The sequence below is a fragment of the Aulonocara sp. 'chitande type north' Nkhata Bay genome, linkage group LG3 (genome assembly GCF_057382095.1).
Source record: "Aulonocara sp. 'chitande type north' Nkhata Bay isolate Kocher_YH1m ecotype deep benthic linkage group LG3, A_spYH_male_GT1.1, whole genome shotgun sequence".
In the NCBI taxonomy this organism is placed as follows: Eukaryota; Metazoa; Chordata; class Actinopteri; order Cichliformes; family Cichlidae; genus Aulonocara; species Aulonocara sp. 'chitande type north' Nkhata Bay.
In genome coordinates, this window is record NC_141346.1 from 33,990,995 (window position 1) to 34,014,044 (window position 23,050).

At 40.4% G+C, this 23,050-nt stretch overlaps 2 protein-coding genes across 2 annotated transcripts; both read left to right on the forward strand.

Moving 5' to 3' along the window:
- The first annotated feature begins 1,972 nt into the window (after positions 1 to 1,972).
- LOC147335267 (nuclear factor 7, ovary-like) lies at positions 1,973 to 7,695 on the forward strand. The gene is made up of 10 exons (XM_086287472.1): positions 1,973 to 2,004; positions 3,047 to 3,277; positions 3,369 to 3,462; positions 3,560 to 3,664; positions 4,445 to 4,678; positions 4,833 to 4,980; positions 5,274 to 5,300; positions 5,624 to 5,688; positions 6,102 to 6,224; positions 6,587 to 7,695. The coding sequence occupies exons 2-10, from the start codon at positions 3,051 to 3,053 to the stop codon at positions 6,971 to 6,973; spliced, it is 1,410 nt and encodes a 469-aa protein (XP_086143598.1). The 5' UTR covers positions 1,973 to 2,004; positions 3,047 to 3,050; the 3' UTR covers positions 6,974 to 7,695.
- An 8,094-nt stretch (positions 7,696 to 15,789) lies between these two features.
- On the forward strand, positions 15,790 to 22,596 carry LOC147335268 (E3 ubiquitin-protein ligase TRIM39-like). The gene is made up of 10 exons (XM_086277367.1): positions 15,790 to 15,854; positions 16,968 to 17,202; positions 17,802 to 18,168; positions 18,294 to 18,389; positions 18,484 to 18,717; positions 18,806 to 18,953; positions 19,038 to 19,064; positions 19,153 to 19,217; positions 19,371 to 19,493; positions 20,221 to 22,596. Exons 1-10 carry the CDS (start codon positions 15,839 to 15,841, stop codon positions 20,620 to 20,622), a joined length of 1,713 nt encoding a protein of 570 aa, XP_086133493.1. The 5' UTR covers positions 15,790 to 15,838; the 3' UTR covers positions 20,623 to 22,596.
- The last annotated feature ends 454 nt before the right edge of the window (positions 22,597 to 23,050 follow it).

The following is a 23,050-nucleotide window of genomic DNA, read 5'->3' on the forward strand; positions in this document are numbered from 1 at the left end:
AAAGAACCTGTCTCCTACACAGTGCCAGGAAGAGTCTGTTGCTGAAGGAGCTGCTCAGGGCCTCTGCAGTATCATGCAGGGGGTTTGCAGTGTTGTCCATAATAAACCTTTGCTTGGCTAACATCTTCCTCTTTGGAGTCTAGGGGACTGGCCAAGACAGAGCTGGCCCTCTTTACCAGTCTTTATACCCACAGCACTGTTCAGTATATTTATAGATAGCACGTGAAGAGCTGAATAACAAAAAATACCAGGAAGTTTTACACTAGCAGTTTCACCTGTCATCTCTTTTGGGGTAACTGTTTTAGAAAATTACTGGAAACCAAAATTGTCATTGTAAAAATGACTTCCTAGTTCAAAGTGCAATGCTGTGACAGCGTGCCAGGTTTACACACGTGCATATTGGCAACGCTCGTGCAGAGAACAAGCAAGAACAATAGAATTAATACTTATTGTACTGGAAGTGTGAAACACGTGAGTTTGGTGTGGCATTCAGCTGAAAGGTTAAACAGGACGCGTCCAGCGGGAACCTGAATGAGTCATGACACAGTATGAGTGTGACCCATTGAAACAAAACAGAGCAGAGTAGGAACAGTGATATTTCTAACAGAAGCAGGAGCTGTAGCACCTCATTTCTTCTTCTACATAAGCTAGGAATAATTGAAGCTTTAACAGATGCTGGTATCAGGGAGCCAGTCTGTGTGCTGGCTGCTGATGGTGTTTATTGTCTTTATTTGGGTGTGTTTATACCGATATGCCACTACCTAATGCAATTACTGTAAATGACCTGAAAAGCATTGCTGCATATTTTTAGCTGGCTTTGTGTCACATAGGATGGATTAGAAAAATCCAGCTCTGACCTGGGAATGATTCATCCCAACAACCATGGGTGTGTTCATCAAGGCCTCTGTGACACAGAGCTTCCTCGAATGAATTACTCTGTTTACAGATTTAAAATGACTACAAACTTAACAATGAAAGATTTTACGATTTGTGGCATCTCGCAGCAACATTACTTAACACCCTGGATCACGTCTACAGCAACATACACGGTGCATACAGGGCTGCACCACATCCCCACTTTGGACAGTCTGACTACATCTCTCTGTTCATGTACCCGGCTTACAGACAGAAACTGAAACAATCGAACCCTGTCATCATCGCACCTGTTAAACTGTGGACCCCAGAGTCTGAGAGCATCCTACAGGACTGTTTTGCCCAAACAGACTGGGATGTGTTTCAAACTGCAGCCACCAAGGAGATCTGCTCTGTCAATATACAGGACTATGCTGAATATGTGACCGGGTACATCAGCACCATCAGCTCTGCAGGCAGTCTGCTAGATGACCTCAATGTATTGAGGCAGCAGGACCAGACAGGACGGGTCCTTAAAGCATGTACTAGTTGTTGGCTGATGTTCTCACTCCCGTCTTCAACCTCTCCCTCAGCCAGAGTCCCCACATGCTTCAAGACCACAACAATCATCCCTCTTCCCAAGATAATATAAGATAACATAATAATTTTTGCACATAAGGTCATCTTACATATTAAACCAGCATATTAAGCTCATAGCTCTTTTGCACATAAATCTATTTAACACTTCAATTTTTGTCTCCATTTATTTATTTATTCTATTTGTATTTCCATTGTTCTAGTTCTATTTGTACATTTTAACCGGCATCTGTGTAGGAAGGTAGATTATTTCTGCACCAAAGTGCACGTTGTTGTCATTCCCAGCCTGTATTTATTAATTGCTTGGATTAAATCTGTAGTTAAATTGATAACTGCATACAAAAACATTTGCAACAGTGAACAGCAATTAAAATGTAGAGTAAATACCAGGAAAAGCTAACAGGCAGAACAAGAATAACCGGTATAACTCGTTTGGAAACTCCACTGTGGGAGGAACTTTGTACCATGTTTTATTTTATAGAGAGACAAGCGTGTTTTTGTGGATATTCATTCTTCACATCTTTCAAGGACCGTCTGCCTGCATGACCTAAACAAGTAAGTGATTATTTATACCAAGCAGATAGCATAGAGAATAAAAATACATGAAACAAGACATCAGCTGCCTTTTCTTCAAGATAGACTGACTTTTGATCCAAATATTGACGGCAATATTTTTAATTAGAGGCACAGAAATAGTAAAAGTGGATATCTCAGAGATGATGTGTAAAATGTAGGTGTGTGTATTCTGGATGTAATCTCAGGTTTCAATCTTTAAATTAGAGCAACAACTACGACTACTTTTACATTTTTAACACGTTGACTGGAGTTTGAGTGTTAGAGAGAACTCAGTAAGGGGAGAGCAGTGGCTAAATAAAATGCATTAATAAAGAGCTGAGGGCTGATTTATTGGGGAAAAATTAAAGTAAGTAAGTAAAATAGTTAATATAGTGATGAAATTGTAAGAAAAGGTTCAGAAACAATTTCTCTTTATATTGCTTTCATTTGAATTTTACCCATTGTCTCAAAATTTCTTTCTTTTAATTTAGTTAATCTAATAATAATGAGCATTTCTTTGATTTTAAATTTGACTACAAAGAAAATTATTGTAGTCAATAATTCAGTCAATGAAAAGTCTGAGATTTTCTCCTTCTATTGCCTCTTTCACAGCCCATTTTTTGATCTCTTCACTGGTAAATCCATTAGATTCATAAAAATGTAACAATATGTTGCCACTAGGACCTTCAGACTCTGTTTGTGAACCCTTGTATATTTGCAGTCTGCAGATTGAACTTAAACATAGTTGTTGTCTTCGAAGCATCTGAAATAAATCTGTCCACTTTTCTCTGCGCTACAGCATGATGAGCTTTCATGTGTTATACCCTTTTCTGTGAAATATAAGTGAAAAGGGCACACTGGACGCTTTACTTTGATCTTATGTTTAAAAATATCCTTTAGTCTTCTTGGTTTGCCATTTAGATTTTTTTAAACTTAGATTTATAAACCTGCATCTTTACAATCTGACCTAAAGAGTTTAAATCCCATAGTGTACAGAAGAATTTCAACATGTGTGGGTAACAAAATGTTATTTCTCTGTCAGAAACATGGCCTCAACATTGTCTGAAGAGCAATTTCAGTGCAGCATCTGTTTGTACAGCTTCAAAAATCCTGTCTCTATCCCATGTGGGCACAATTTCTGCCTGGAGTGCATCAAACGTTATTGGGATGTGGCGCAAAAGTCGGATTGTCCGCTGTGCAAAGAATCCTTTGGAAGTCGCCCTGAACTCAGGGTGAATTGGGCCTTAAAAGAAATCACTGAAAGATTTCAAAGGTTGGTTGACTGTAACTATACTATAGTGCTTTATTTCAACGTTTTAGCACATTTGGTTGAAATTAATCAGATGTATATCATCATCTTAAAGCTTGTTAAAGGAAATGCCAGGATTCAAAGCAAAGAGACCCATCATTTCACTACCGCCAAATAGGTCTGGAGGAGAGAAGGAGATCAAGATCAAGGTGGGAGAAAAAGTGGTTAAATGTAACGACGCTCATGGATTATCTTGTAAGGAACTCCAGATAATCCAAGATGTAAAATACATGTTTTCAACTTCAGCCTCTGCAGACTCGGATAAAGAAGACCCAAGAACAGTATCAACACATGATCCAGACCCGAATCAGAAAGACCGAGGAGATCAAACAGTCAATGGAGCTGAGCAAAGTGAGCATTGCTTTTTGATCATTTACAGACATGAACATTTCTCGGCCTGTTTGCTCTCTAAGAAACAAAACTTCAACCAATTTGTTTGTAGAAGCTCACATCAGAAGAAAAACAGCAGTGTTGTTCTGCTTCATGTAGACTGTATTTAAAAGACAGAGAAGACTCCCCCTGCTGGTCATTTTAAAAAATGCATTAGCTTCACTTTTCAAGCCTGGAATCCACTTTTGGCTTTTATTTGCAGTTTATCCTGCTATAATATCCATGTAGAGTGTAAGTAACCTTGTGCACAAAAGACTCTGATTACAGGGCAGAGTAACTATAGAAACTCAAAAGCTAAAATCCTTGCATATCTTCTAAAGTCAGGATTACTTCAGTCAAAGTATTTTTCCATCTTTAGTAATTCATATATGGCAGCGTGGCTCTGTTTTAAGAGCTCTTGTGATCTTTTATTAGTTGTTTTTATTGATATAATAAACCTTCATTATGTGGACATAAAGAGACATGGAAAAGCAGGGCTGGAGGTGGGTTGGGACAATAGATCAACTGTTATCAGAGGACTGCAGGCTGGTCTCACTGAGGTCATCTTCTTTGTGAAGTTATGTCTTCTTTTTGGGGGAAATGTGTTAAATTATGGGCATATTAATAAGAATCATCGTATATAAGCAGTTTTTGCCTAAGTTTAATTTGTTTTGCATTTCATTGAAGAAGGGGTAGCAAAGTACAAAGGTGGTGCATTTTAACATATTTCACATATTAATTCAACTCTTTTCATCTCTGCAGAGAAATAAAGAAAGAGAGATACAGGCCAGCGTTCAGGCTGCCACAATGATGGTAATTGCCATTGAGAGAAACCAGGCTTTGCTCATCGAGGAGATCGAACGGAAGCAGGAGGTGGCTGAGAAGAGAGCAGAGGAGCTTCTCAAGGAGATCAGCCAGGAGATCAATGAGCTGCAGAAGAGATGCAGTGAGCTGCACCTCCTGGAGCACACTGAGAACCCAGTTCAGCTCCAGCAGGTCAGAATCAGTATTTATGTTTAATATTTCTGCGCAGCCAAGCAAGTTTAAAGCATCTAAAGCGATTGTAATATGATATGAATACAAACCGGCCTGTCTGCTTGTTAGTGAAATCATTTATTTGTGCTCATTTCTGTCACTGATGCTGTTTTAGAACTTTTTACATCTGGACGCTCCGATGTCTGTCAAGCACTGGGCTGACGTCAGAGTCCAATCGGAGAGCTACGCACGGACTGTGAGGAGAAATTTCTCCAAACTGGTCGACATCTGCCAAGAACTGGAGAGGAAGCTGTGTGCAGAGGGTCTGTAATCCTTATGATGACATGACATTATAGTCTCTGATTTTAGAACACAAGACTTTCTTTGCATCACCGGTTCCTTTGGTTTTATTATAATCCTGCCACTTTTTGCATTGCATATATATTTATATCATATTTTACACTATAAGTCTGCACATAACTAACTTTAGTGATACACTTAGGGTCCAAAAATAAATCTCGTAACATTCGCTAAAATATTAGTGAATATTTTAATTGTTCTACGTTAATGTTTAATGACACTAAAATGACACAGTTTCTTTTCTGATCTTTTGCAGAGGTAAACAAGATGAATAAATATGCAGGTATGTGTATGGATATGATATTTATATTGTGATTACATTATATGGATTACACAAGATTGAAAATTTGTCACCATCATATCTAATAAAGACTGTTACTGATGTCAGTAGAAAGAAAGTGGCTCTTCACACTGATTCAAATAATCTTTATACATGTACATGACTCAGAATACAGATACTCTGTTGCCAAAAAAGGTGACTTCAGTAATAATATGCTTCAAAACAACAGGGTTATTTTTTCATATTATTTCTTTAATCCTGAAAAATTTGAATAAATCTGAAATAGCAAATCTTTTTATGTGTTTTTCTTCTGTTTCTGTCTCCAGTGGATGTAACTCTGGATCCTGCTACTGCTGCTGGCTGGGTGGTCCTGTCCCCGGATAATAAAAAGGTGAGCTGTAATTATCAGCTGCATGATTCCTGACTGTAACACCTTAACAAGAGCTCGGAGTTAAACAAAGTCTTGTCCTGTTGTAAAAAATGATCCAACAAAGTGTTGATACATGTGCAGCTGTTTGTATAATTAAGTGTAAAGTCATTTTCTTAGTTAGTTATACACACCAGTTCAGTTTAGCCCTGTAATATTATTGGGAAAACACTTATTAAAACACCTATTATTGAGAAATTGCATTTCTTGTCTGTGAAATTAGAGTCTGTGAATTACAGACAACAGCTAATGGACGACAAATATTATGCAGGAACTAAAATGACGGAAACTAGTGGATCAGAAGTCAGGAAGATGCAAATTAACGACAAGTACGGCATCAGTAGTTGTTGTATGAATGTGATCGTGGCAATCCACAGGTGAGCATGAGCTACCAGCAGTGGAGGACCCCGCTACCTGATGACCCCCGCAGGTTCGACTCCTGCGTCGCCGTGCTGGGAAAACAAAGCTTCACATCTGGGAAACGTTACTGGGTGGTTCAGGTAGGATAAAAGGATAAAATAAATAACTGCTAAACAGCTTATAGTCGTGATCAGTGTGAATATTATCCAAAGTGGAACACAACAGCTTTATTTAGAGTAAGATTTGGATTGAAATACACCAAAGAAAATTACACATGAACACAACGACACAACCTGTGACTAGGACTGTATAATGTATATGATCTAAACAAGCAGGAAAATAAAACTCTTTACGCCCCCTGGTGGCTACATGATGTTCACTTCTGATTTTATATCTGCTGTGTTTACTGTCAGTAAAAATTTATTATCATTTAAAAAGCAACCTAAAGAAATGAAGCTCTGCTCTGCAGTTTAGCATCATTTTGTCCTTCTTTGTGTTTCAGGTTGGGGATAAAACAGACTGGGATCTTGGGGTGGCCCAGGAGTCCATCAACAGGAAGGGCGCCATCACAGTTCGCCCTGATAACGGTTACTGGGCGATATGCCGACGTAACGGTGGAAGCCTGTATGCCTGCGCTGGGCCCGCCGTCACTCTTCACCTTAAAGAAATTCCTCAGAAAGTCGGTATATTCCTGGACTATGAAGAAGGCTCGGTGTCCTTCTACAACACAGAGGCAAAGACTCACATTTATACTTACAGCGGGCTCACTTTCACTGAGCCGCTGTATCCGTACTTTAACCCCTGCATACATGACAACGGGAAGAACATGGTCCAGCTGGTCATCTGCCCGATCGAGGCTGGGATCACTGTAGACACTTCAGCACGTTGAGCGAGAGACTCGGAGGATCCTTTTTAAAACCTTGAGAGCATCCACATTCATTGTCTGGATAAGTTGTAATCTGTAAATGCAAACAAAAGACCAAGAACAGGAGAAAATATTCTTCTCCCAAGTGTAAAGCGAACACCCTGAATATTGTCCTGGTACAGACTGCAAGCCCAAGCTTAGCTCCTGCAAGGTGTTTGGATATATTTATTTATTTATTCCAGTCAAAAGCTATAAGTTAACCACAAGGTTTGCTAATGTCTCTTAATCTTCCTGATGATATCTATAAAGAGGTTTTTAAAAAGAGCTAAAGATCCAAGCGAGGGTTCATCTGAACCATCCACTTATGTCTGCTAAGGGAGGACAAGTGTATGTAAATGAGGATAAAACTTCCACTGATAAGTCCACAGTTATCTGACAACGACACATTAGTGATGGTTTAGGAACTATAAGATGCACCTATACACGATCACTACGGTGGATAGCACTGCATGAATCCTGCCTACGTTTTTACACTACTCATTCTTTGGTAATTTATTAATATGGTATAACTTATATTATAGCTCAAGGCCTGATTTAAAAGAACTTTATGAATCCAACTTTGTTTGGATCTTTGGTTTAAGATCAGGGACACGTCACATGGTCTTATGAGTTCAGAGGTGCATGTCTGTTTTAGTTGGTAGCACGTAGATCATAGTACCACAATAGTATATTAACATCAGTATATCATGTGCATGTAAGACACTGAGTATATATAATTTCTTGTCATTATTGTAAAAATTTGGATTATTGTGATGTATTTAAGCTGAAATAAATGTGAACTGAATCCCTGAGAGTCTGCTGTGTTCTTTTAACTTTTTATCCCAACGCAGAGTTTAGACAAATTCTAAAGTTAGAATTAGAAAATGGAGCACAGAAAACAAAAGATAACAAGCAGAAAGTCATGACACACTGTTCATGGTACAAAAGTAATACTCTGGAAACAAAAAACAAGTAACTCCACAAACTAAATCCTAACTACAGCATTAGCAACAATAAAGGTTTCAGATACTAGAATGTAAACAGGATCAAACTAAGAAAAAATACAACTAAAACAAAAAGAAAAATGACTCAACAACCTCTCGTTGGGTAGTCAAACCACTGGTGACAGACAGAGCACAGGAACATACCTCCATAAGCAACAAGTCATCAAAGACCGACACAAAAGCTGACATCAAACCACGTTGTCTGCACGCTGCGTTTCTTTGCATCATGGATGGTGAGTCAGACTCATTCTGTGTCAGCACTGTATTGAACTTTAGAGTATCTTATGTGGGGCAGAGCACTGAAGCTGCACTGAAGCTGCTTTCAGTGCTGGAGGTGCTGGAAGATCTTTTTAAAATGTCTTCATGTATTATGTTTATAGATGATGTACAGTGTTTGCTTGTAGGTTTATCGTTAAAGAAGCAGCACTTTAATGAGTTTATTTGAACAAGGGTTTCTTTCCTGTTATTTACCAATAGAAATACTTTCTTAAATCCTACTTCTGCTACTTAATTATATTTGTGTATTTGTATCCCAATAACTACAATAAAAAAGTGTGCTTTATCCTGCTTGAGTAGCACAGCTCAAAGGTCATACATTCAAAATTCACAACTGACTTGTAGCAACAGCAACTGCAGTGGGAGAAAAAAATATATCATTTCCTTTTCACAGAATCTCACACTGCTTAATATTTCTTACACTTAGTGCAACTTACATTTGTGCACAGGTGCTTTTACATTACACTTATATTTTACACTTCACTTACATTTACACATTTTACAGTGTAAAAGTAAACAAAATGTAAAATGCAAGTTACAGTTAAATTTTACAGTTACACTAACATTTTACAGTGTAAATGTAAGCGAAGTGTAAAATATAACTTATATTTACATTTTACAGTAACACTTGCATTATAGGTTACACTTGCATTTTGCTCTTTGCTTTTTCACAAATGTTGTGCTATACCCTGTGTGTTGTATTAAGTGACAATTGCACTTCTTTGTCTTGTGCTTAAACATGTTGTACAGAAAGTCACAACCTTCTGCCGTTGGGCATTATACTAAGCATATCTGAATTTGTAGTCAGATGAATGAAAAGGGGCTCAAATGCAGGAGTCCTGAACAAAAGTTAAAGAGTTTATTTACAATGCAGCTTACTTAGAATGAGAAAATATGCAGATAAGATAGGGTTTTGGTACCAAAAAATACTCCTTTTCTCATCTTCTGTACACTAATAGTTTCTGAACAGCACAGTTAGGTACGGTGACATTCTGTCAGTTCAAATGTGGATCGTTTTTCTGCCAGTTTATATTTTCTTTAAGTGTGGACCTAAAAAACATCTGTAGTCTGAACTGTGACTGAATGAAATGAGCAGCAGTTTGTCGTTGAGTGGAGCACACATGGGAGCAGACACTGACCCACAGTAACATTTTTATTGACCACTAGGTGTCGCTGTAGCCCTAAAATTCACATAGAACTTATTGACCGTAAGCGCAGAATGAAGCAGTGATTGTAGCTTTCTGTTGTCTCCACTAAAAGCGGCTGATGACTGAAACATTCGGCAAGTGGCGTGATTTAACAGATAAACCCACGTGAAGGATAAAAGTCCCGGAAACACTGGCTCTGCTCTGCCTGTACATCTCTGAGTGTGTGGGTGGGGAACAGACTGAGGCATGAACACTGTCCACTTTGCTGTCACTGCTTCAAGGCGGAAAGCATTTGGAGACAATCGAGCTCCTGTCAAAATAAAAATATTGCTCACCGATCCCAAACAGGATGTTGCACATCTGTGACAGCAAAGGGTTAAAGATTTTTATTTTTATTTTTTTTTAATTTATTGCAGCTTTGACTAAACCTGATGTGTGTTTTGGTTTCGGTTACAGCTGACCATCACCTGACTGCCACACTAACAACAGTCTCCAGTATAACAGACACTGAGGAGTGCACAATAAAGCAGCAGCTGTGATAAATGTGGACAAAAGCACTGAAGGGGCTTTTGAAGTAGACAAGGCAGTATCCTCATGAGACCCTGAACTGGGATGCACAGATCGCATCCTGACTGTCTGGCATAAAAGTCCAGACTGGCATCTGTGAAAAGAAAACTGTTGTATAATAATGCTGTGGAGGGACAAAGCACAAATATGCAGTATATAGACAGCTCTCCCTTTTTAGCCATGCTTTGATTTGAATGCCACCGTCTCTGTGATGCTTCAGCACAAGACTTGTTACAGACATTCAAATCTTTCCCAGAGGAACAATGATGCCGGTTTTGCTGATTTCCTCATCTTTTATCAGGTTGTATCACAAGAACCAGTCGCAGGTTTTTTTCCAAGATTTTGGCTACGACTCAAATATGTTCAGAAATTTCTGATTTTTCCACTGCGAGAGTGAGAATCGTCATGACCTCCTTTTTTTCCAGGCGCCTGATTGACACAGGCCAGGACATCATCCCAGGCTGCTCTGTTTGTGCAGATGATTACTCCTTATTTTGTGTTTCAGCTCATGTGTTGGACTGGATGGATTCTGGGTGATCTGCAAACTATTTGCTGACTGAATTTTCTCGGCAGATCGAAACAAACCTCAGGTCACCAAGAAATAAACTAGTGCTCCCTGTGGCCTCTCCAGCCCTGCCTGGGACAGAAATCTACTCGCCACTCAGATCTCCAAAACAACACTTTACACTAAATTTACAGTTTACAGTGATATTTAAAGCAGCGGCATATACACCACTTATATAAATATTTCCCAGGTCTATTAAATCGCTTACATCCCAGCACAGTAGTCTTACACTAGCAGACATATTTATCTATAGAAGAGGTACATATAGATTTATCCTTGTTGACAAGTAAAAAAAAAAAAAATGATAAAAAAAAAACACTTAATCGAAAGCTCTCTATCTTCCCAAATAAACAGCAGGAAGTAAGCTTAAAAAAGATGATTTTTTTCCACATCAGCCCCTCTGATGGTGACAGGGGTAGGAGGAGGAGCCTGCTTCCTAAAGTCCATAATCAGTTCCTTTGTCTTTGTGATGTTAAGTTGTAGGTGGTTTAGCTCACACCACTCGACAAAGCTGTCTACCACACTCCTGTACTCCTCCTCTTGTCCATCCCTGATAAAGCCCACAATGGTAGAGTCATCTGAGAATTTCTGCAGATGACATGACTGAGACTTGTACCTGAAGTCAGATGTGTAGAGAGTGAAGAGGAAGGGTGATAGGACCGTCCCCTGCGGCGCCCCCGTGCTGCTCAGGATGTTATCTGAGCGGCAGTTCTTTAGTCAGACATGCTGTGGTCGAGTTGTTAAATAGTCCGTAATCCAACCAACCAGTGGGGCGTCCACCTGCATTTCCATGAGCTTATTCCCCAGCAGTGATGGTCTGATTGTATTAAAAGCACTGGAGAAGTCAAAGAACATGACCCTCACAGCGCTCCCAACAATGTCCAGATGAGAATAAGCCTGGTCCAGCAGGTAGATGATGGCCTCCTCCACACCGATACGAGGTTGATAAGCAAACTGCAGGGGGTCCAGCCAAGGCTCCACCAGCAGACGCAGATGTTTCAGGATGAGTCTCTCCAGCGTCTTCATGACATGTGAGGTCAGAGCCACTGGCCTGTAGTCACTGAGGGTCGGCGGGTTGATCTTTTTAGGGACAGGAACCACGCAGGATGTCTTCCAGAGTGATGGGACTCTCCGCATTTCCAGGCTCATGTTGAAGATCCGTTGTAGAACTCCAGACAGCTGGGAAGCACAGCACCTGAGGGCCCTGGGACTGACACCATCAGGGCCAGCAGCTTTGCTAGAGTGGAGTCTGCCCAATTTTTTTTTGATGTCATCTGCTGAGAGGGACAGGGTGAGACAGTCTGAGGGGGCAGGAGAGGGGAGAAGAGCTGGGTGTGGAAACAGGAGACGCAGGGCAGTCAAACCTATTGAAGTGCAGATTAAGGTTGTTAGCACTTTCCACGTCCCCATCCATCCCAACACCTCTCTTTTGTCTCAGGCCAGTGATAGCCCGCATTCCATTCCACACCTCCCTAGTGTTGTTTTCCTGCAGTTTGTTTTCCAGCCTCCGTCTGTAGGACTCTTTACCCTCTGCAATCTTGGCTTTCAGCTCCTTCTTTCAACAGGAAAGAAGCAAAAACATTTAGAGCATTCACATTCATCCATCCTGTCAATGACCCGTACTACCACATCCCACTTCTCAGGTGAACACAGACACTCTCACAGTGAACTCATTGTCCTGATCATGGAACCAGTTTTAGACTTTGTGGCATCTCCAGTTTGTACACTAAAAGTTAATGTCAGGCCACCACACGGCTGTTATGCCTAGTTGATGCTTGACAACCTAATAAAATCTGGACTTTTTACATTTGGTTGTGAGCAACTGTGTTCTAACTCATACCTGTGTAATTTACAAACCTCAGTTTGTTGTTTAAACCAACTGAATCAGCCTGTGTGTAAACCCAAAACTTACGCCGCCCCTCTGACCCCCTCATACTACATTTAGTTGCTGTTTTTAGAGAGGAGGAGTTTCAGTCGTCTTGTTTGCATAATCAAAGGAGGTGACAGCAGTCTCCCGAGTCTGCTAATAGGTGAAGGAGTCAACCAATATTACCAATATCTAGGGGAGAGAAAACTGATAAAAGCCACTTCAAATTGACTGATAACAAACTGACTGATATTCAACCCCTCGTTCACTGACATTAAGCTGATCAAAATGTCTGGGTTATGGATTTGTACTGCTGATGTTAAATGTTGAGCCAGTTCTGTCACTAATGATGAAGTTTCAGTCGGCGATCTTGTGTTTTCACCTTTCTGATCTTGGATGTGAACATTAACTGCAGCTCTTCACGTCTGTCGGCAGGAGTTTAGGACTCTCGGTGCTGCCACATGACTGCATCAGTGAGCAGGTGCACATGTGTTTCTAATAAAGTGGTCTGTAAGTGTACAAAGCTTATTATTGGTTAACGAAACATGATGTGTGTTAATGGTTAAACTACCAGACTTTCAGACTGAAGGCCAGAGTCTGTATCCTGTGTAAAAATGCAAAATATTGATATTTTTTTCTTAGTTAAGACAAGATAAAGATTGTTGCTTGGATTAAATATAATCTTGTTCACAACATTAACCACATGTTACATGCTGAGAACATTTAGCTAAGGTCTTGTGTTTGTTTCAGATAATAAATCTGTATTAAGACTCAAGGCTCACACCGAAGGCCCTCAATCAGGAGTTCTCTCAGGTCACCTTGACCATGTCTATATGCCTACATGCCTAAATGCCCTCAGTTACTTCCATCTGATTGGCCAATTAGATCCTTGTGTTAGCAGTAGAGCAGGTGTGTAAGTATAAGAGGTCTGAGAGGCAAAACCTGCTCTCTCTTTACAAGTTTGTTTCTCTTATTCAGGTGAGCTAACAACAAATGACACACCTGATCTAAACAATATAAAAGCTGGATCTAAATTAAGAAAAGGCCCCCATTTCAACCTGGTGATAATGTCTGCTTCATGTTGTGAGGTAGGGATGTTTCCTGATCTGTAACCACGACCAGGTATCACCTGATCCAGCTGGTATGTGGAGGTTTTGGCAGCGCCGGGAACATTAAACATTCTTCAGATGTGAGTCAGGTTAGCACAACGCTGTGGGCTGTTTTATGTTCGTGCCTTTTGATGAGATCTTGTGGTTTGTTGACTGAAACAGTAACAAGGAAAAAGTACGTGTAGAGCAATGTTGAAGTACTTCACTTTGCGCTTACTTGTGTTCAGAGTTTTCTTCATCAGCTGAACTACTGCTACTTCACACTGAACCAACATGAGGCTGCACCGGTGATTTGTGTCAACAAGTATTGAATGGACTCCTGAAAATTGAGAGCAGCCGTTCCTCTCCGGACACTGTGCAGCCTGCTGTGGTCATACATCACTTCCAAAACGTAGTAACGTGCAGAGCTTGGTCAGAGCACCTTAGCATCACATTTTAACAAATGAGCTTCCTGTTCTGTTCAGTGGCAATTTAGTAATTCAAAAAATGCTCCTTGTCCCACTTCCTTCCTGTTACTAAGATGTTTAAGGATCCAAACACACTGGTTTTGCTGTTCCTAAATAAGATATGTGAACAGGGGTAACAGTGGCATCACTTATATAAGATTATATTATATAAGAACATTATTATGTGTAATACTGAGCTCTGTGTACTTCATCAAGATGCAAACAGTGAAACGTTGCTTATGTAATAATACAACAAAGACACATTAATAATTAATCTGACCGTTTATTCATAACATACCTTTAAACACTCCGCTTTACACACAAGACGTTCAGCTGGACTCATTGTGTGGACGTGACTCATTTATTTGAGCACAGCTGTGTACATGTGCATAAGTGACTTGAATGATTGATAAATGAATGCAAATGAACACGTACTGTGTCTTTCCTACGGCTGGCCTGAGTTTTAGGTTTTGATTTTGAAGGATTTTGTTTTTCTGGTTGATCTTAGATTTTGTCCTCTGAGCTGACGATGGAGCGAGTGTTAACCAGAACAAGAGAAAAGATTTAGTGCTAAAGTGACAAAAGGACACAGAGAGTTCTACAAGATTTTGATATTAATTCGAATTCGATGTTATTCAGTGTAAGAAATCTCATCATGTTGCACAGATAGCTTTGGTGTGTACCAGAGTAGCTAGAAGTTTCAATTTCATGTGAATTGAAACTAAACTAAGAACAGAGAGAACACACCTCTGAAAAAGCCAATATTGGGAAATATTTCCTTTTTTTTCCCTAAGCGCTGATAAAACTTTGTGCAGGACACTTGATAAATGGCACTTGCAACATCATGAAGTTAGTGTGCACACTAAATAATAATTACTAATATTAATGATTAACTTCAGATTAATGCACAATACGCATCATTAATCTGCAACTGAGTCTGCTGGAACTGACAGACACATTGTATGATGGCACACAGAGAAGGACCAACGTTCCCTCCAATGTGTGACTGAGCCGGGGTGTTCTGTTTATTCTTCTCTCAAAGATAAGATGGAGCTCTACAAAACCGGTTTGGCTCTCTGAAAATCTTTCTGCAACTCGGAGCTGATAAGCTGAAGTTGCCACTTGCGACCTGACAAAGCAACAAATCTGTGATGTGCATGCTCATAGACGGCTCCTCCTCTGCATCGATTTTCAAGATCCGAGGTTAAACGAGCTGCGGGTGCAAAGGCGAACTTGTGTCATGTGACAAAAATGCAAGTTAGTTAAAACTAAAAAGCATTTAAGTTTGTTAACCTTCTATGAATTACACAGAAAAGAAGAGAAAACTATTCTGAACAATATTATTAAATTGTATTTACTGAGATTTTACTGTAAGTAGTTACTGTGACAGTACTTTTTGTTTTATTCTATATCATTATGTTTAATCGATATAAACATGTGATAGTAACTTCACAAAGTAAAGTTGATGCTACTATCATGTAAGGTGTTCACTTGTATTTTCTTGCTACGCTAAAAAAACTGGGAATGTTTGGATGGTGTAGTGTAGCAGGCAGCAGATGAAACTTTGTCACCGTTACAATAAGAGTTCAGTGTTGTGACACAGATGACTCCAAAACTTTAACCTCTGTTTGCTCAATCACTGCGCCTTATTTCTTGCTATGGATGACCTACAGTGGAGTCAGCAGCTGAAGCTGAAGAACCAGAAACACCAGACTGACTGCAAAACCTGCGAGAATGAACTCAGGGAGGAGCTCGTGTAAATAATCTCAGCACAAACAAAGAGCACCTGTGAGGAGTATTTAAGTGTCTGTAGGCTGAATGTGAACTACACAGTACGAGCTGCATCTGTGAGGATCGGGGCTGCCAGCATGTCCACCCAAACAGGTACAATGTTATTATTATTACACTGCAGAAACTGGAAGATGAAACTGTAAACTGTGAGAGGAAACAATGTATACCAAGTTGAGGCTTTTCTTTAAATGTATCAGATTACTTTTACTCAAAAATGTAGTTACTGAGTTATAGTAAATGGCATGAATGGTTAGAAACATGTTTTAAAACAACACAACAAAAATGAGCTACTTAATCAGCCGCATTTAGGTTTTTAAGGTCAGTTTTCTGGTGTGGGAAACAGGAATCTACAACAATCTGTCTGAGTTTCAGTATTTTATACTCATTGGTAAATATAGAAAATACTTGTGCTGGGTGGGTGATCCCTCTGTGGTGTCTTGGAATAATGAGCAGTAAGAAGTCGAACAATCAGCACAGGGAGCTTAAAACAACTGAACCTGTCCTGAAAAAGAGCCGATTTGCAAAGTATGATTCAAAGCGACATATTGCGCTAAAAGTGGAAACAAACTAGTCTGTTAAGTGTAAGTGGTGCCTCTGTAACATGACACACTTTTATTGCAGTATTGAGTATTCACACTGAGTATTTGTAAAAGTGCACTTTGTCTTGATTTTTTGCTGGTGCAACATGTTGGAATATTTGTTGGAAACAAATAGTCAGATTTAGGTCCCCTCTAGACGTCTTCAATGATGATCTTAAAATCCATTCTGCAGCTTTTTTGGCTGGTAGAAGCAGAACCAGACGTTACATGATCACAGCTCAGTTAACACCATTAAATGAGGTTCATCTGTAGTTTGCAGAGTCTGTGTTGGGACTTTTTATTGCTCTGTTACTGCGAGCTTTCATTGCTTTTTGACTCAAAAACAAAAATGGATGTTTTAAATTTAATGAAAGGATGGATAAAGCAGCATTTTCAGACTTCAAGTTTTCTATTTAAAGCAGACAAAAACAATCCAGAGTCTATTATCTTGAGCAGACATGTGATCTCACATATTTGACATGTGATTCAAAACAAATCAACCACAACACAAAAAAAGAAAAAGGCTGCCAGGATCTGTCAAGATGTTAAATATACTTTTGAACTATGCCTCCAGCTACCATCTGCAAACAGGACAGACAGGACTGACTCTTTTTGTGGTATTTTCCAGTGACAAACATGGCCTCGGTACCATTGGAGAATCAGTTCCGGTGCTGCATCTGCCTGGACACCTACACGGATCCCGTCTCAATCCCGTGTGGACACAACTTCTGCCTGGATTGCATCGAAGGCTACTGGGACACGAAGGACAAGTCGGAATGTCCGCTGTGCAAAGAGACGTTCAAAGAGCGACCGGAGCTGAGGATCAACCGAGCTTTTTCCGACATGATTGAATTCTTTAAAAGGTCTGTTTTACTTCCATACTCTTTGTGTCCCAATCCCAGTATCTTTATTGCCAATGTACAAGTGCAACAAAAGTGAGGGCGGTAATGTACGGTGTTAAAAATAAATAAATAGCGATAATAATATACAAAATGAGAGACATACAGTAAATGTTTGTACACCAGTCCCTGCATTCACGATGCTGAATTAGAATTAATTTCTTAAAACTGCTTTAATTGTGTGTGGTTTCATGGCTGTGGAGTAGGAAGCAGATCCAGGCTCAACTGACCAATCACGTTGTCTGCCCATTTAGTTAGCATTAGCCAAGAAGTTAGCTCTATTAAAAACTTTCACAAGGAAACCGACATATCTTAATTTTGCTAATATCCAACCTAACTTGATTATAGAGCCTTACTCTACCTTAAATGCCACATATATTGACCATGAAGTGCAATGTCACATACAGTGCATGTTTACACCATGTCCAGCTGGCTATGCATTGTGTTTCTGGCACACCAGAGTCCCTTAATTTGAATTTATTGTCTTGTTCCGTTTTGTGTTCTCTTCCAGATGGCAGATATATTTGAATATATTCAATGATATTTAACATTATCTTCAAAAGGTCTTTGTCACCCACACTGATGCATGGGGAGGACGTCAAGCCCCCGGCACACCAGCTATCAGACCGTGAAGACGTGCCCTGTGACGTCTGCCACGGGAACAAGGCGCCGTCGGTGAAGTCGTGCCTGGTGTGTCAGGCGTCTTACTGTGAGATTCACCTCGTGCCTCACCAGAGAGATCCAGCGCTGCAGAGACACCGCCTCACAGATCCAGCAATCTTCAACACCAGCCACCTGTGCAGAAAGCACAACAAGCCCCTGACGATGTTCTGCAAGCAGGATCACACACCTGTGTGCTCGAAATGCACAGAGGGCGACCACAAGCACCACAAGATTGTCCCCATGGAGAAGGAGAGCAGGAGGGTGAAGGTGAGGGAAAAGCTTCTTCCTTTGCCCTGCGTTTTTTGGGAGGGAGGGGGGGTTTCCTGAGCTCACAGATTTTTGTGTGTTCTTCTTCTCGCTGTCTCATTTTTACATTGTTTGATCTTCTCCAGATGAATCTGAGGGAGACAAAGTCCGACATCCAACAGATGATCCAGGACAGGCTGAAAAAAATGGAAGACATCAAAAGTCCAGTGGATCTAAGCAAAGTAGGTCGTTGATTGGTTCAAAAAGTCAGGCTTGCAACCAAGTAGTTCATTTATCAGTTTATTTATTTATCTAGTTGATCATTTTAATCAATAGAGGGCCACAGAGAGAGAGATCCAGAGCAGTTCTCAGATCTGCAGCATGCTGATAACCGCCATCGAGAGGCAGCAGGCCGAGCTCGCCAAGGATCTCGAGGAGAGGCAGCTGGAAGCCGAGAGGAAAGCTGAGGAGCTGCTCGAAGAGCTGGAGAAGGAAATCCACGAACTGCAGACGAGGAGCAGCGAGCTGCAGCACCTGGAGCTCACGCGGAGCTCGCTCCACCTCCTACAGGTCAGATTTATCTGCTGCATTTTACCGTCTCTCTGCTGCATCCGCATCTTAAAGCTGGTGCTCACAAAAAGCTCCCTTCTGCTTTTAGAGTTTCCCGTCTCTGAGCAGGCTCCCGGCCACCAGAGATTGGTCAGAGGTGGCAGTGCACTCCGATAACTCCCTGGGGATGGTCAGGAGAGCCGTTTCTATGCTGGGGGACATGTGCCAGGAAGTTGCAAACAAACTCTCAGCAGAGGGTGAGTAACCCTACAGCAACATGGACAACAAATCATTGTAAAAATAAATATATTATCTAATTCTTTAACTTCTTTGTCATGCAGAAGTGGACAAGATGAGTGCATGTGCAGGTATGATCACAAATATATAGTTAGACATTTAGAAATTTTTTTGAGCTTCATCAGTACCTGACCTGCTGTTTTCTTCTTGTATCTGCAGTCAATGTGACCCTGGATCCCGAGACAGCTTCAGGCTGGCTGGTTCTGTCCCCAGATAAAAAGAAGGTATCAGCCTATAATCACTGACTCTATCACGATAACAGTAAACACACTTAGATGGACATGCTGATTTTGTCAGCTTTTTATGCTCAAGTGGAGAAGGAGATTCAGAATGAAAGTTTCTTTGGCAGCGATGATGAGCCCATTGTTGATCCTCAGGTGAGCCTCGCCAGCCAGAAGAAGAAAACTCTGCTCCCAGACAGTCCCCAGCGGTTTGACTCCTGCGTCTGCATTTTGGGGAAACAAAGCTTCACATCTGGAAGACGCTACTGGGTAGTTCAGGTGGGATCAGGATCTGGAAGTCATGTCCTTAAGAAATAGAAAAAAATCCAAATAATACCAGAGATGCTTCTAGCCCTTCAGTTGATCCATCAACAGTTCACTGAAGACTCATCGGAGATGGTGTCAGTTGAAGGGTGGCTGTCAAGGAAAGGCTAAGGTATGCCAGATTAGAGAAGAACTGGACTGAAAACCAGTACAAACAGGTCTGATGGAGTGACAAATCCAGATTTCAAATTATTGGTCATTACTGTCATGGCTGGGGCTGCATTTCAGCCAGCGGTGTTTCAAATCTTGTCAAAATTGAACCCTCAGATTTGCAATGCCATCTTGGAGGTGTAAGACTGCCAATAGCTTCATTTCTTATCATGAGAATAAACCTTGGATACACTGCCAGTGCAGTAAAAGCTTACATGGATAGAAAAACACACAGTGAAACAGTGAGTCATGGATTGGCCTCCCTAGAGCCCAGACCTCTACTTTGTGGGATTACCTGAAGGCAGCCAACATACAAACTCTGTTTTTGCATTAAATACTGTATTTACATGTATGATTGCACAATTTAATAAATCCCTTCACCAATGTCTCATTTTCTTAGCAAAATATAAAGAAAGTAATGTACGTTTTACCTACAACAGAGAAAAAAAGCTATGAATTGTTTACTCATAGTGGTTATTATTTTCTCTTCCTCTTGCTTTTTCCATCTAATTCTTTGTACACCGTGTTTCAGGTTGGGGATAAAACAGACTGGGATCTCGGTGTGGCCCAGGAGTCCATCAACAGAAAAGGTGCCATCACAGTTCGTCCTGAAAACGGTTACTGGGCCATCTGCCGGCGAAAAGGTGGCAGTCTGAGCGCTTGCGCCGGACCCTCAGTCACCCTCAACCTTCACGAAATCCCCAAGAAAGTCAGCATATTCCTGGACTATGAGGAAAGGTCGGTGTCCTTCTATGACGCAGAGGCAAAGACTCACATTTATACTTACGGTGGATGCAGCTTCAGTGAGCCTCTCTACCCGTATTTCAACCCCTGTGTTCAAAACAACGGGAGAAACGTGGCCCCGCTGGTTATCTGTCCTCTCGAGGGAGGTGTCAGGGAAGAACAGGACACAGCCATCGATTTAACCGTATGATGTGACGCTAACTAATGTTTTAGATCTCATTCCTGTGCTTCCCCTAGATGATTAAAATGGTTGTTCCTACAGAAACCACATGTCACATGTCTGAGTTAGCAGGCAGTCCAGCTGGAAGAGGCACTAACACTGTAGTTTGAGTCTCACGCTGGCGTCTTTGTTCCACAGGTGATGTGAACAGTGTGCACAATGTTATTAAGCAACCCTGCCACTGGCTAACATAGCAAGTTACTTCTGTTTGAGTGTGCAAACCCTAGCATAACCTGTACAGCCTGTAAGATGGGAGTAAGTTTTGCTCTCTCTGTCATGAAGTGTGTGCAAAGTGGGTTTTTAACTTTTATTATTCAAATCTTCACAAAATACTACTAGACTAGTATTTACTGTACTTGAGATGCAAAAGTTGAAACTGAAAATAAATTCTAGTTTTTTTGGGAAAAAAAAAGAAAAACAAACAAAACTCAAATATGCGTTTTTGGGTCCTGTTATTTTGAAGGAAGCTGATTTGTTGTATATTTTAATGTGAGGTCTAAATAAGCTGCACCTCACCATTATATTCATTATGTATTATGACACACACATCAGGCTTCACATAGAGGAGAAATCCAGCTTTAATGTTTGAACATTAAGGCCTTGAATTAGTATTTGTTTTTTGTATTTTTCAGACGTTGTTGTTCAGATGTTCTGTCATCAGACAGGTTTGTCAGAATATACATTTTAATTTTTGGTTTCTTCTAAGGCATACTGAGACGTTCTGACTTTAAAAACTCTTGCATTTCATCACATTTGTGCTGAAAGTACCTAAAGCTCACCCTGAAACATATCCTATATCAGTGCCCAGACAACAAACTGAACAACTTATTTTCCTGCACTTGCACACAGTAAAACATAAATCCCGGCACCTCAGTACACACACAGATCACATCAACAGAGGGCCCTATGAGTGCATGATCCAGAAGGCCTCATAAGAGCTCCTGTAACTACTTAAAAACATGCTTTAGTGCTTCCTTTATTACCTCCTTAGAAACACTGAACCATATGATAGAGATCATCCACCATCAGACCCATCATGCAAACAAAAAAATGTGCACAGGTCATATAACAGTTAGTTAAAAGTTTATTTAGACCCTGTTAACAGAAAAAGGATTAAACAGATGTGGTGTGTGTTCAGTAAAAAAAATTACATCAAACAGTAACAGAGTATTATAAATATTTAAGCGATTCTGAGTCTGACGTCAGAGCACAGTTCTGCTGGATGTGAGCAGACGTAAGTACTCGGCATCTTTATGGTTTTGTTCCTCCCTCCTATAATTGTTGCTCTGCTCATTTTACTAGGCCTGGGCCCTGTTCTGAATCACAGTGAGCAGATCCAGATAATGGAAAATACCCCGAGTGTGCTGAACCTAACATTGACAATCAGGATAAGCGGACACACAAAGCTGGTTATCAACATGATAAGTTAACTCAGTGTTTCCACTGAGCAGGTGTCAGTATGTGACCAATCACAAATGGTGGTGTAGAGGTTAAACACACAATGCGGACTGAAGGACAGTGGTGGGTGTGTGTGCGAGGAAAAGCTCTGCGCAGTAGTTTAGTATTAAAAACAGAATGAATGTGTGAGCACTTTAAACACTTTGGTGAGAAAGACTGGAAGAGCGCCACTATGCTAACACATTTTAGCTTTTTGAAAGGCAGGAAAAAAAGGGAAAAATACAAACTGTGTAAATTAACGTATCTCTCTAACAGAGCTCTCTCATTTGGACAAAGCACAGTCTGATGGATTACAGTAAAGTATGTAATTAAATTAATGTCGAGCAAGTTTTACTTTTTATTCTCAGCTGCAGGCTTGAGTGTCTTTAATGATCTGAGAGTAAAGAATAAATGTAACTCTCTGAGTGAATTAGATCCACAACTACATAAAAATACTGCAAGTACCTGCTCTGTTTTAGGATATTTATGGAACAATAAAGGAAATAAAACCAGTAAAGTTGGGAATAAAGATGTGTCTATGAATGTTTATTACTGATGCTCATCGGGAAGACATCAACACTTTAGATGCTGTTAAAAATTTACACCCACTCAGAAGTCTGAGGAATCTTCAGGGATGGTGATTTTCTGGAGCACTGGTCCATCAGTAGGCGGTGATTTCATACCTCTTGATCTCTAATCCGAAACATACCCTGTTCACAGCATAAGTTACCATGGCGATATACCTGTCTAAATTGATGAATGTTTAAAAGGGGAAAAAAGCTATTTGTACCCGCTATCACCCATTAATAGTCATTTACTAATTAAAAAAAAACATTTTTTAATTATAGCAGGGATACGCGTGAGTTCGTGATGAATCCTTTAAGTCCCAGCGCATTTTCTGTAATATCTGAGGTTAGATGAGAAGGAGGGAGAAAAAGGTAGAGTGGGGGTGGGTTCGAGG

Excerpts from the sequence above, each read along its gene's own strand:
- LOC147335268 (XM_086277367.1), top strand. Across the intron at positions 18,169-18,293 it reads AGGAGAGCAGGAGGGTGAAG|ATGAATCTGAGGGAGACAAA; the intron begins GTGAGGGAAAAG and ends GATCTTCTCCAG. Across the intron at positions 19,065-19,152 it reads CAAGATGAGTGCATGTGCAG|TCAATGTGACCCTGGATCCC; the intron begins GTATGATCACAA and ends TTGTATCTGCAG.
- LOC147335267 (XM_086287472.1), top strand. The coding sequence starts at position 3,051 with ATGGCCTCAACATTGTCTGAAGAGCAATTTCAGTGCAGCATCTGTTTG. Across the intron at positions 3,665-4,444 it reads AGTCAATGGAGCTGAGCAAA|AGAAATAAAGAAAGAGAGAT; the intron begins GTGAGCATTGCT and ends TCATCTCTGCAG. Across the intron at positions 4,679-4,832 it reads ACCCAGTTCAGCTCCAGCAG|AACTTTTTACATCTGGACGC; the intron begins GTCAGAATCAGT and ends ATGCTGTTTTAG.